The sequence below is a fragment of the Carettochelys insculpta genome, chromosome 20, assembly GCF_033958435.1.
Source record: "Carettochelys insculpta isolate YL-2023 chromosome 20, ASM3395843v1, whole genome shotgun sequence".
Taxonomy (NCBI): domain Eukaryota; kingdom Metazoa; phylum Chordata; order Testudines; family Carettochelyidae; genus Carettochelys; species Carettochelys insculpta.
This window is the reverse complement of record NC_134156.1, coordinates 5,150,559-5,164,538: the sequence shown is the minus strand read 5'-3', so window position 1 is coordinate 5,164,538 and position 13,980 is coordinate 5,150,559. Positions and strand designations below refer to the sequence as shown.

At 41.8% G+C, this 13,980-nt stretch overlaps 1 protein-coding gene across 1 annotated transcript in view; it reads right to left on the bottom strand.

Moving 5' to 3' along the window:
- Positions 1-13,980, bottom strand: part of OGFOD3 (2-oxoglutarate and iron dependent oxygenase domain containing 3) — a 45,783-nt gene that overhangs the window by 7,662 nt on the left and 24,141 nt on the right. The window contains exons 7-8 of the mRNA XM_075014483.1: positions 12,809-12,962; positions 6,210-6,333 (exon numbers count right to left, since the gene is read on the bottom strand). Of these exons, the coding sequence (XP_074870584.1) occupies positions 6,210-6,333; positions 12,809-12,962 (278 nt within the window). The remainder of the gene's footprint in view (positions 1-6,209; positions 6,334-12,808; positions 12,963-13,980) is intronic.

Below are 13,980 nucleotides of genomic sequence, written 5' to 3'. Positions count from 1 at the left end.
CAGTCACTGATGGATTCTCTATCCAGAGCCTGCAAGTTGTTTTCCCTTGACATAAGCATGAGGAAAACTGTTGTATTCACTCAGATATAGCTCAACGACCCAATGTCATTCTGGATAACAGCCCATTAGATGTCGAAGGGTATAAGCAAAGGGCTGTACATGATGACAAGTGGTGTTCTGTTATTTTCCTTCTAGGGACAATCATGAAGTAGCTGACTTCGGGGTATTGTCTGGCCCTGTCTATCTGTTTCTTTACTTCCCAAGTAGGCAATTAAGTTTTTCGAAGGCTTGGTAAAGATTTGTAGTTTGTCTCTGTCAGTGGGACTGGAGCAGATACAGTTGTATCACAGGACTTGGCTGCAAAACAGATTGTGTGATGTGTCCTGGATAGAAGTCAGAGGCACGCAGGTAAGAATAGTGGTTCATGCAGTGCTTTTCAAAAGAAATTTAATAATAGCCACAACACACATACCCTGCCCAAAGCAAGGCATTATCTTCCCCTCCCCGCCCTGCAGCCAGGCACCCTACCCCCTTCTTGCCCCCCCCTTCCCCCCCACACACAATGCCAGTGACTCACTGGAGCCATGCCACGCAAGATGCCCAGCCCCAAGCTGCGCTACATGAGCCACGCTGAGCCATGCTGTACTGAGCTGCCCATCCACGAGCCGTACAGCTACGAGCTGCCTTGAGCCATGCCGGGCTGCCCAGCCACAAGCCACCCAGAGCTGCCCAGCCCCAAGCTATGCCTTGATGAGCTGCCCAGTCCTGAGCCACACCATGCAAGCCACCCAGTACCGCCCAGCCCTGAGCTGCCCAGCTGCAAGGAGCCCAGAGTCAAGCCCCACACCGCCCAGCCTAGAGGCACCCTGAGCGAGCCACAGGAGGAGATGCCGCTGCTGCCACGCACCTGTCCCACGAAGTGTTGGGACACATGGTGCTCCATGCGTGTGGCTCTAACAAGCCACTTCACCACACCATGCTGTCCCATTTGCCGTTCCCAGCTTTTGAGGCCCTTCATCACAATACAAATAATAATAAAAAAGATGATACATGAAAAGAAAATAAGGTTCCGAAAAAAGAGTGAGACCAATTTTTTTTAAACAAATGCTTTTCTAGCCCATCAAATGCCAAAAAATTAAGTATCTAAATCCAAGGCCCCCTTTGAGCTTGAGGTCAAGGTCAAATGGTGCTTCTCACCTCCCTCACCCACTCCATTGGCCCTGGATTGAATTTGAGCAATTGTACCAGGTGTCCCGTATTCATCATAGGGAAATATGGTCACCTTACTCAACCCTGCAAGCAAATGGGCAGGAAAGGGGGTGGCACAAGAGAAGTGGTACAAGTTTTGGTCCATCCCCTCTATTCACTGGCTAGAATAGCTGAGTGTGCACACAGTGTAGGTTAAGCAGCTTCACAAGATGATTATGGTCTTCCAAAGCAAGGGGAAGCAGGAACTGTTTTTAGGGGCTACAGACCAAATCAGACATGTTCCTCCCTCTACATCAACAGATTTGATGGTCTCATATTTACCAGCCTAAAACTGTTACTTGTGAAAGGAAGACAAATCGTGTCTCGGCTGCTGGAATAATATCGACGGAAGCCAGGGAAATGGCACATAAGTTATTTGGTGGTCATGCTTGCCATCTGTTTAAGCTTAATTGTGAATTCACTCTTATGTAAAATGTCAAGAAACGTATCTGAGAGAAGCAATTGTACCATAATATTTGCTGCAACCCCACCTTAGGAGACTTTTATTAAATAAGTAAATATAATATGAAATGGGGATTGTTTTATGAAAGTTCGGTGAAACTGAAGTGTCCATAAGGGGCTTGATTGTGATGAACCGTGGAAGCCATTCTTCTCAGGTTCATACTTTCAAGCTGCCTGCAAACTCAAGGCTATATTGCTGTACCAGACTAGGTGCTCTTCACATTTTCAAGGCTGTTTCCTCAGCCATAAGGATGGTAAATTTTTTTAAAATGATTGCTGAGCTTCTGTTTCAATGGGTGAATTCCAGGGCTGCAGAAACATAGAACACATGTAGCTCTATACACAGGCAACATGGCAAGTCCAAGTTCTACAGATGCAGTATTGGATCCTACAGATGTGCTAGTCAGATTCCTTGCAATTGTTTTTCTGGAAGTACTTTGACAGCTGAAGAGTAGGCGATGTGCGCTCCTTCTGGACATCCCAGCTTTCATTTCTTATTGTACACTGCTAATTATATTGCTAATCTGAATTCAGCTCAGGCATGTCTGCAGATCCTAGACAATGGTCTCTGGATACTAGAAGTGTAGGGAAGAGAGGCACTAACAGAGCTGGAGCTACACTCTACACTGATTTACAGCAAAGACCTGGGGCATGTCTACCTGCCAGATCAACAAGCAGCAATCAATCCAGTCTAGTGCAGACACAATAAATCAACTGTTGAATGCTCTCCTGTTAACTCTGGTACACTGCACCTTCACCCCAACAGGAACCTACTCCCCTACCCAGCTCTGGCACCTTCTGTCCATTCCTGCACCCTTCCTCCCTGCCCAAACCCTGCATCCTGACTCCCAACCTGTTCCTGCACGACACCTCCGACCCAAACATCCCACCTCTGCCCCAGCCCACTCTCCTGCATACTGAACCCCTTATTTGGGCTGCACCCTCAAGCCTGGGGACCACATAAAATTTACTAGCCTCATGCCCCAGAAGAGTTAATCCAGCCTGGAAAATAAGCCCTGATCCTCAGTCTACCCCCCATCACCAGCATGGCTGGAGCACAAAGTGAGTTAGGCAAGTGTGTCTTTCGCTTTAACTCCTTCTCACTTCAGGGCCAGGTCAGATGAGATTTTTTTTTTTTTCTTCTCACTTGTATGACCCGCCCCTCACCACCACTAATGACTGATTTTTCCGTGGGTCAGTGGCCCCGATGAAAAAAAGAAGTCCCCCCACCCCCAGGCAACTTAGTAACTGAACAAAAAAAAAAAAAAAAAAGAACATAAATGACCCAAGCAACCTGGCCAGATATCCAAAATTAATCCCATCGTCAGAGCAACTGTGACAGGAACTTCTCTTGCTATTTTCCCCTCAGATATAATGGAAAAATCTGTCACGTGCTGGAGAAATTAATGACCAGAGAAGAATAAAAATTATCATAGATACTGAATAATTGTAGTTAAATTATTGCTTTGAATTCATTTTTAGACCCATTAATTACTAGGAAACTTAATAAAATTGGTGATTAACCCACAGAACTCTCTCTCAGCTGGCATGTATTTCTCTAAATTATTATTACTTTCACGCATATATTTTCACTTTCAATGCACAAGTACCTGGATTTAAAACTTTTTAAAATTACATTTTTTAAAGTGCAGACGTAATTAAAGTGTCCATGTATCACTAAGCAAACACATGATTTTTAGATTCAACTGACTTCCTCTACCTGTCTTTCCCCCTCCCCCCCACTGCAGTTGTCAAACCTTACATTTTTACTCCCAAAGAAAGGCTGACAGTCTAATTGGTGACCTAGAAGTGAAAAGTGACCTCTCTGCATCTTATCAACACCGCTTATTGAGAAGCTCTCTTCTCTGATCCCATATTGTCATCCCGAGCTTGGCACCCCAGCGGAAGGGCTGTCTCCCTCCCAATCTCTCCCCATGCCATACTTTTTATCCTAACCCCTGCTCCTGTGCATCTCCAACTCCTTATGCTGACCCCCTCCTTCTTCCAGACATGTTTCTACATTAAAGAAGAAATTCCCATATTTCTGTGGAAAAATGCCCTTCCAGCCAATTCTCACAACAAATCTTTCAGAATCAGAAGGACTACCTTTTTGACATATGTGCTCAAACGACCCAAGATCTGCAAGTGGCAATGTGCCAATATACACTAGGCAATACCTCTAGAAGAAGTAAATAGGGGACACTGAGGCTATGTCTACGCAGCAGGTGCAATTTCAGGATACAGTGGGATGTCTCCAGGAACCCAAGAAAGTTGAACTTCACAGTGCTCTGTCTGCACTACCCTAAGTTCAACCATCCAAGGTCAAATTTGGTGTTACTCTCATGAAAACCAATATAAAAGTAGACCTTAGGAGCCTTTAAAATTGATGGAAAAGGATCCTGTACTGTGTACATATTCCTTAAAAATTCAACCAAATCTCCTAGCGTAAACCAAGCCTAAAACTGATTGGGCTGGGGTTGGAACAGAAGATGGAACAAAGAGATGTATGTTAGAAAAACTCCATTGTGCTGATTTTAGAGATAAGGAGGATGAAAAGCATACCATTTGGGAGAAGCAGGCATTACCTTTCAACTGCTCCAATGCTCTTCATTTCAGCTACAAATGCAATGCCATTCTACCTGGCTGTTCTCTCACTGATAAGATACTTATTGCAGGGCCTCAAACAGCAGGAGATGTGAGTGTACGCACACAACATTTTGACTGTATCCCAGTTAACTTGGAAAAATGGGTTCCTTCTGTACAGCAGCTGAGTTTGCTGGCAGTTTGCCAAAGGTCTGTACCAAGTGAACCAGTGAAAAAACAATGACTTGTTTTGTATATAAAATATATTCATCTCAGGAGCCTATATATTAACTTCTTTAATTAGGTCATCATTTATACAAAATGAGGGGGAGCATTAAGACAATACTAAACTACACGAGAGATGCTCATTAAGAGTTAAAAGTAGCTGGCTCTGTGGAGCTGCTAAGATCTTTAAGACAATCACTATTGCTCTTGCTCTCTCTCCCACCCATCCAATTTACTTCTGAGCAAGGGAAGCTTTTACGTATTTGCACACTTACCTGCAAGTGACATTTCTGGAGATGATCAAAAACGTTTTAAAAAAAATTGTCTCCAACTGTAGTTTACCTAGTCACTGACCCGCTAGCACATTCACACAGAGGAATTCTTTAAGAAGCAATAATGAAGAAGTGTGCCTTTGCAGCTCTTCTACCAAACAGAGATCCTACAATTGTTTATCGTTAATTTACTACGGACCTTCAAATTAGTAATTTTATTTCTATTTCATCAACTTTGCACTATAATCTGACACTCAGAAAAATTACTCTGAGAAGAAATTTAAGCAATTATTTCAGCACATGGTATCCATTTTCCTAAACTGCCTACTAAAAACCATAAAATAAGAAAGATAAAGGCCTTTTACACTCAACTCTATTTAAGCTATGACGTAACTAAAGTAGCTGGCAAGGAATCAAGGAACAGTGGAAAACTGTTTCTAAGAAAAAGGAGAATTAAGCAAAATTATTGGCAGAAATTTCACATTACAGTTGTTAAGGAGGAAAAGCAAACAGCAGGGATCAGAGAAACATTGAAACCTGTTACACAGATTGCTTTCATGACAAAAAAGTTCTCTGTTTTGTTTTTTGGGGTTTTTTTTGGGGAAAAGCAAAAGGACCTTCTCTTGCAAATTACATTTTATCAACATCATTAATTACCATACAGATTGTACCTCCCTCATCCAGCACCCTGGGGACCTGAGCAGTCCCAGACGAGGGATTTTGCTGGACATGGGATAGTCAATGTCCTAGGGGCTCCCCTCCTGTCCTCCAACCACTTTGAAGACTTCCTGCTGGCTCCCCAGCTCCGTGGTTCCCTGGCAGCTCCCTCCACATGGCTCACTGGCCTGAGGCTTCCAAGCCAGGATGCAGATACCCTCAAAGCCTGTGCAGGCCCATGCTTAGCAGGACAGAGAGCCGCAAGGCCGAGACAGCACCCTCTTCCAAGGAATAGTTGTCTCCCCGGCAGTTCTCAAGCCAGCTGGCTCAGAGTAGATGAGAGGAAAAATCAATCTTAGCAAAAAGAACTTCTTAACCATAAAGCAAGAAGCTTTAGAAAGACAAATCTTGTGAATCCTATTTAAGGGAGACTGTGACTTTTCACAAAGTTATTTCATGGGCCTGGCCAGTCTCTCAGATTACTTCAGACCTTGGCCATTGCCAGGCTATTTCACTCTTTCTTCCTATGTAAGTAGCTACAAAACAGGATGAACTCTACTGCCATCATCCCATTAATCATTGTTGTAGCCTATTCAAATCACTTTCCTAGCCACACATTAATGACTACACATTTGAAATACATTAGGCTAAATTCTATCCTCAGTTATACTATGAAATCCCAAGTGGGGTAGCATGAGTTTAACTGAGAATAGGAACTGATCAATGGAGAGCTATGTAATGAAGATAAACAGAGAAACCTACCTGCTCGTGGTTCTACAGTCTTGTTAGCACCTACATCCATGAACACAAATCGTCCACCACCAAAATCTTCAGTGTAGTCAGACAGATAAAGCAGGGATGTATAGTCAAAGGAACCATAGGTTACCTAGAAAGCAAAAAAAGAACATTAAATTACTTAACACCAAAAAAGCAGTCATGTAGCATTTTAAACACTGACACTGAGGGCCACATATTTTAAGTCCATCACGCACTGTGTCTTAAATATCATAACGCTCTTCAGATTTTTCCTCCTTTTTTTTACATTACTAATTTTTCTTACAACTGTGTTTAAGAGGGACAAAATTCACCTTATGGAAATCATAAAATTCTATTAAACTTTTGAACTTGTTAGCCATCCATAATCAGAATAAAATATTTAAAAATCAGCAGGAACGCTATTTTTCAGTTTCTTTACAAAGTTGCACAACTTAATCAAGTTCTGTATTATTGGATCCGATAAAGACAAATTAAGTAACTGATTCATTGTACAAATGAGTACAGCACTATTCAGGTCAATAAACACTCAAACTCACAAACTGTCTTCATACTTCCAGTTCATTTTTTGACTGAGCAATAGTTGCATACACAACACTACATGAGCAATGAGTATAAGAGAGAATAAAATGAGATTAGAATGTTAAGACCTGGTCTATACTATGATGTTAGGTCGAGCTTAGCTCACTGAGGTCAATTTTCTACGCAATCAGTCCACAGTGAAGGGCCCATGACAAAGACTTTAAGGGCTTCTAAGGTCAATTTTGGTATGCCTGCTTTTCATGAGAAGTAATGTCAAACTGACCATGTATTGTCAGCTTTAGGGTAATGCAGACCCTGCAGAGATACCTTCACCTGAAAGGACATGTTGGCTTGTACTGAAGGTAAGACTGCAAGTTAATCTAAGGAATGTTTCAGGAATGGGAACGCTGCCTCTTATTTCACGGACCCTCATTGGAACTTACTCCTTCTCAAGTGCTATCTGGATGCCATCCCCCTGCCACTCTGGTGAGAATTCTGGCCAATCACAGCTGTTGGGGGCAGTGCCTGGAAACTAGGAGAAAAGCCGCTACAGGGTATTTTCCTCCCCACTGCTGTTCCCCCAGCTGGGGGAAGAGCCAGGAGTGGTGGCACACGGAGGCAAACACCTACCCATTGCCCAACGCTCTCCTGCCTCTTCCTCCTGCCCAGTCTAGACCACCCAACCACACTCCTGCACTCCCCCACTGCCCAAACCCTTACCCCAGTTAGTTCCTGAAGCCGCCCTCCCATTCAGACCCCAGATACCCATCCCAGCTCACTCCTGTGGCCCCCCTGCCACCCAGACCCCCTTCCACACCCAGAACCCATCTCAACCAGGGGCCACATCAGTGAAGGTTTTTGTGAGGGAGGTGGGTTTTTTGTTTTGCTTCTCACTTTTATGGCCCCACCCCCGCAACTGATTTTTCTGAGAGTTGGTGTCCCTTAACCCAAAAAAGATTCTCCATCCCTGACACAGAGTGTGAAGAGCTGTACCATAATAAATGCCCCATAAGCCTCAGACTTTAAATCTAACCTGTCCCAACCCTTGAAAAGTCCCCTCATGGATTAACTCACAACCCTGGGTTTATAAAGCCAATGCTCTAGCCACTGAACTATCCCTCCCCCATAAAAATAAATAAATACACACACGGAGATATACCTCTCATAAAACTGGAAGGGACCTTGAGAAGTCATCAAGTCCACTCTCCTCCCCTCATGGCAGGGCCTATCACCATCCCTGACTTTTTTTTTTTTCTTTTTAAATCTATTTGTTCCAGATCCTTAAATGGCCCCCTCAAGGACTGAACTCTCAACCCTGGGTTTAGCTATGCCTCCCCCACCACATGTGCCCCCAGAGCAGAGTGCCAGGTAAACTCCCACCTTATTCCCTCCCTTGGAACCACAAGATCTTTAAACCCTCATATCCTGGTTCCCTCATATAATGGTTGCTGGATTAAAGAGATGCAAGTGTATTTAGATTGCTTCTGTCTATAGAAAGCTCCGCAACGGGACAGTTGTTTTTCTGCTCTATTTTATAATCTGCAGTCTTGCAGAGGTTTTGTGGATCTTAATACCACCCCACCAAAGACTTTCTCAGGTTTTGCTTCTGTAATAGAATAGACAATTAAAGCAGCCGTACACGTATTTGAGTCTGTTTTTTTATTCATTTCAACTGAAAAAGCAGAGATCTGGAGGACCATGAAATATGTGTAAGTGAGGCCTCTTTTGCATGGCATCTGAAACATTTTATCTACAGCAGAACATTGTGTTCCATACAGTCCTGTCACTTAAAACCTACCACATGCACAGGACGAAATGCACGTTTTGCAGTGTCCAATGAGAGCAATGACACTGTAACCCACATTTTGATTCCTTTTTGGAACTATCTGCACTGTCAATTTTTATGCTACAGTAGTCACAGCATCGCTGGAGGAAGGTAGGGAGAAGGGGCTCTTAGCCTGCTTAGCTGCCCAGAGCTAGGCAGGCAGCTAGGCAGGCTGACAGCTGCAGAACATCTTCAAGTTGTGCTTAACTTACATTAAAGTGGGTTACATGCAACTTGAAGCTGTGTATTTTGGGGGTTATTGTATTAAGGTGTGTTTAAACAGAATGTGAAATTATATATGGTTCTGGCAATGTGTCAGTTAAAATTCACACCTATGGAGGAGGTGAAGCATGCGACTCCCAAGGAAAAAGTTAATAGGCTGGAACACATGTTTCAGGGAGGGCTGAATGTGATTGACCATTTCTGTAACTTGGAAGATATCCCATTCATCTGTATTGCCTCATTATTTTTATTACGGTTGTACAATCTCCATCATTGGAGATATGTAAGAACAGGTTAGATAAATGTCTAACAGGGATGATACAGACGTGTGTATCACAGATAGTGCCCTGGCATTTATAAACTTGAACATTCTCTCTTTGTCCAGACAAGGGGACAATGAAAATCCCATCACTGACTGAGCCGAGGCCATTGTCGGGGGAAACGTGTAGTCGTTCAAAAGAGAGTTTGAAGCCAATTACTATGTTTCATATGGAAATAAACCTGGCTCAGACACCTTCACACCTTATCTGATTTTGTGGCCCTTGGGGATTCTCTCAGGGTCTGCTGTGCTGGCTATCTGTGCAGAGTCAGGGCAGCATACAGAGCAGGGAGACGCACAGCCAAATGGTTATCATTCGACAAAGCAAGATACCTGTCAGGGCAATATTCCAATGACTTCTGACAATAAATATGAAGCATCTGCTGCAAACAGAGGTGAGAGATCTAATCAAAGAAGCAGTTGCAACTATCATTTATAACTAAAAGGTTAGGTAACCTAAATATAAAGGTTGTTACAAGCTCCCCATATAATTCCTATATTGTGGTCTAAGTAAGGAAAACCAACATTTTCTTTAGAGGGTGAGTTTATCTCAATATAGGTCACATTTTCACATTTTAAGGATGCTGGACGACCCGAGCTAGATTGCTTCAATAAAATGAATAATTATGAACAAGGTATTTTGTTACTGATCTACTCTCTCAGTCATCCCAATTGGCCATAAATCACGTCTTCATTAGTATAACAATTTACCATGATAAGTGCATAAATTGTATATGACAAATTTTAAAACTGTTACACCTTTTTGCTTTTAAAAACAAAGCCACTCAGCCACTTTCATAGCATATCCACTCCTTTGGTGCACTACAGTTAACCTACAAGATGACATATGAAGCGAGCACAAGGACAGATAGATGAGAAGAGCAAAAATGCAACTTGCTTGCTGCTCTGTATGTGCACCATCAAGGTGCCAATAGAGAGAAGTCTTAGACAGCTATCATAAAGAAAAAATTCTCCTGCTGAAAATAAATTAGTGTCCACATGACAGGATAAATTGCAAGTTAAGTGCGGCCTTAATAGAAACACCTGCTGCCTGTATTAAGTGACACCATTAATAATTTGCTGGTGTAAAACAACTGTGGAAAACAGTAAAAAATGCAGGAGAGAAGGAACACAGGACAATAATAGTCAGTGCTACAGAATGCAAAAATATACGCTGATATACTGATTATCAACCTATTTGCCATTTGGACTGCATCTGCAGGTTTCTCTGTGTTATATGAATCAGACATACTACCTAAATGGCCCTGAGGATGGCCACAGCTGTGTGTTGATTGGGCCACAAGGGGCCTGTGGCCCATGTTGGGAACCACTGCCTGACTGCAGGGGTTCTCAAACTTCATTGTATGGTGCTCCCTTTTGGCACAAAATTACTACATGATCCCAGGAATGGGACTGAAGCTTGAGGCCACCCAAGCCCCATCGACTTGGGTGGAGGTTGGAAGCAAAGCCAAAGCCCGAGTGCTTCAGCCTCAGGCAGGGGGCCTATAACCCAAACCCTGCTCCTGCTCCCCAAGGCTAAAGTCCCTGGGCTTTAGCTTCAGCCCCAGGTGGTGGGGCCCTGGTTTCAGCCTCCGGCCCTGGCAACCCCATTAAAACAGGGTCACAATGCACTATGGGTTCCTGACTCTCAGTTTGAGAAATGCTGCCCTATTTTATGATAAGATAGGCAAAAAGCAGATGAACAATAACTACTTACAGTAGGATGTTCCCACTTTCCTTACTTGTGTCATTCTTTCAAAGGAGTTAAAATAACCAGCTCTATCTTGTTTCCTCCCCCACCCACCCCCCAAATCCCCATTGCCACCTTGAAAGCTGCCCCAACGGTAATGACACACTCAAAGGGTGATCATGAAATTGTTAGGGAGGACAGAGAGGAGCATTGCCAAGATAGGCCTCTTGTGTATTTTTAAGTTAATTTTCACTGAATTTTAGATTGTGAAAAGCATGTGGATATACCAATTTGTGCTTCCTGTCAGGAAACAAAGTTTTAGGGCTTTATTCGCTATGACAAACTTATAATTTGCCAAATGAAAAGAAAAAATTAAATGCACACAGCCACCTACTAAATCAATCTGAGTCTACCCAGCATAATTAGCCAACACAAAGATGTTATGAATGGGAGCTGCAAAGAAAAGCCTAAACTTACCTGAAGAGCTGGAAGGGTTAAGTTAACATACCTCTGAGAGAGGGGGTTCAAGGGATAGGGACAAAGAGCCAATAGGAGCTAGCAGAAAAATTCAAACCTGAAATTGAATTACAGCAACATCTTCTTTGTTAGAAACAAAAACAAAGAAAAGAAGGGGCTATCTCCAGGAATAAAGGGAAGAAATGAGTTTTTCTAAAAGATTCCCTGGAGTTATCAGAAAGTGAGAGTAGGCAAAAGTTTAGGAAGTTGCATATGGTTTATTGTCTTCATTGTTTGGGGGTTTGGAAATTATGTTTGAGCTGGTTAATTGTTCCTTTTTGCTCTTTCCTGTAACCAAGAATCTGACTCAGGGAAAAATCCCTGCGTTTTGCTTCAGTTCATGGCTTTTAACACCAAGCCATTTACTATGCTTGCAAAGTGAGTCTTACTTTAATAATAAAATTGTTTTCTGTTACCAAGTACTGGTTGATCTTTATTGTCCTCCAGGGGCTTAAAACAATTTGCCTGGTCACAGACACATTACCAGACAGTTTAAAGATCCCTGTAATGAAATCTGTGGGGTGCTCTTGTTGTTTCTTCCCAACCCCTTGGGATAAGGAGGTTTGGGTTTTGCTCTCAGGGAAGAGATTCCAAGTGATTTCTTTCCTGGAAAGGGGATTTTGTTTACATGGTGGTTGCAGCTACTGACTGTCGTCAGGGAAAAAAAAAAAACAAAACCAGGAAAACTTTTGTCTCTGGGCACTGCAGATACAGGGTTTACCAATTTTATTTGGTTAGCTGGCCCCTATTAACCTGTACTTGACGTGCCAGTGTGGGGAATTAGCTGTAACAAAAAACATATTAACGTCAACAGATGTATCCCATACAATGAAATTACAGCTACTAGGTATGCATCAGGTGTCCCAACACAAGGGTACCCTGAACACACAACAACATTCATTAGGCATAAGATTGGCAAATAGGAACATCACTGGCAGAGGCTGTGAGGTATGTATCACAATTAAGAGTTACTTCAGCTCTTACACCAAGACGCTAAAGCTTTTGATCTACTAGGACTGGAAGAACAAAGGTTACATAAGAACCGGCATTACATGGCAATGTATTTTTTGAGACGTAACACTGTTTGTGTTCAACTTAATTTTAAAATATATATATATATATATATATATATATATATAATGTATATATATATATATATATGGGACAGGTGTCCCTCCTTTCACCATGTCTTCATATTTACAGAGTTTCTCATAGTTGAAAACTTCTTAACAGAAAACACCAAAGATTTTGAAGGAGAAAACTAGTTAGAAAAAAAAATGAGCTCTTGTTCTATGCTTCTAGCATGACAAAAACAAGCTGGAGTATTTTCACATGTGTTCCTTTCACTGAGACAACTTTTATATCACCAGCCTACAAACATCTCCCAACTGCAATCATTGGTATGCTCTGGTACATGTGGTGCTCAGTCTCCAAAGGGATTATTTAATCCCAGAAAGCAAAACACATTCTGCTTCTCTGAATGTGCTATTTACCTTGTCAATGTGTGGGTGCCAGTACTCATCATGTGTTGTCTTGGCCTCTGTGCTGTTTATTCTGGAGAAGAATGTTGGTTTGGTCAGATACATGGAAGAAGAGCTAATACCAAATGCCTGAGCTATCGTTTGCTGAATTCTCCGCCTTACATCACTGCAAAGAAGAACATGACACAAAACCTTAGACACAGCGCCATGGCACAGGTCCCCATTTAAACAACATTGTTATTCTGCTGCTTCTTTCACTGTCTTCTCCTACAGTTTACTGATTTTGCGCTATCATTGCTTTTCCCACCCTACATTTCTTCATCACCTTGACCTCAGTAAATATATTTCAAAGAGAGACTGAAATTTTTTCCCCCTTTGTCTTAACAAACCTGGGTGAGCACTGTAAGAATACACCATATCCAGTCTCTTTCTTTTTATTCTCAGAAACCAAAAAAATAAAGGGATTTTTTTTTTCCCTTTTCCTTTACTTCTTTATATAAGAAGTCTAACATTTTACATACAGGCTTCTAAGAGGGCATAACAAAGAGATAAATTAAAAATTAAATAACAGTTATATCATGCAACTGCTCTTTCTCCACAGCCCTCTTCCCAACTCATTTTCTTTCTACAGTCTCTCTGTCAATGAATCACGCTTCAAAGCCAACCCAATAAAACCAAAAAGTTAATCAAACTGCAAGAAAAGGAGACAAAAACAAGGCTGTAGATCTTAAGTTCCTGGAGGTAAATTCTATGATCCCATTCTTTTTGCAAAAAGCCAGGTACATCTATAGAGGCTGAATAAATAATACAAAATTAAAATAGAAAATATTTGACTGACATCTCTTTAGTTTGTAGCAAATGATCAGGTAAGAAACTGCATCTTCAAAATACGTATCTTTAAAGACACTTTGCTAAGACAATCATAACAAATGAAACTAACTGCTGAAATGGAAAGACCACATTTTAATCTTAACATTGGTTTCTTTTCTTCCATTTTAGCAAATATTTTTAACTCTGATTATTTTCCTTGCTCTTGGTTTTTAAATGCAGATTCCAAAAAGAAAGCACAGTTAAATAGCTTCATTAGAAGTAAGCACACTTCTAAATCTTCACAATGGAACTGCATTATCATTTGGCAGCCCATTATTAAAAGTTTATCCAATAATCTAGACTTCAGAGAGATT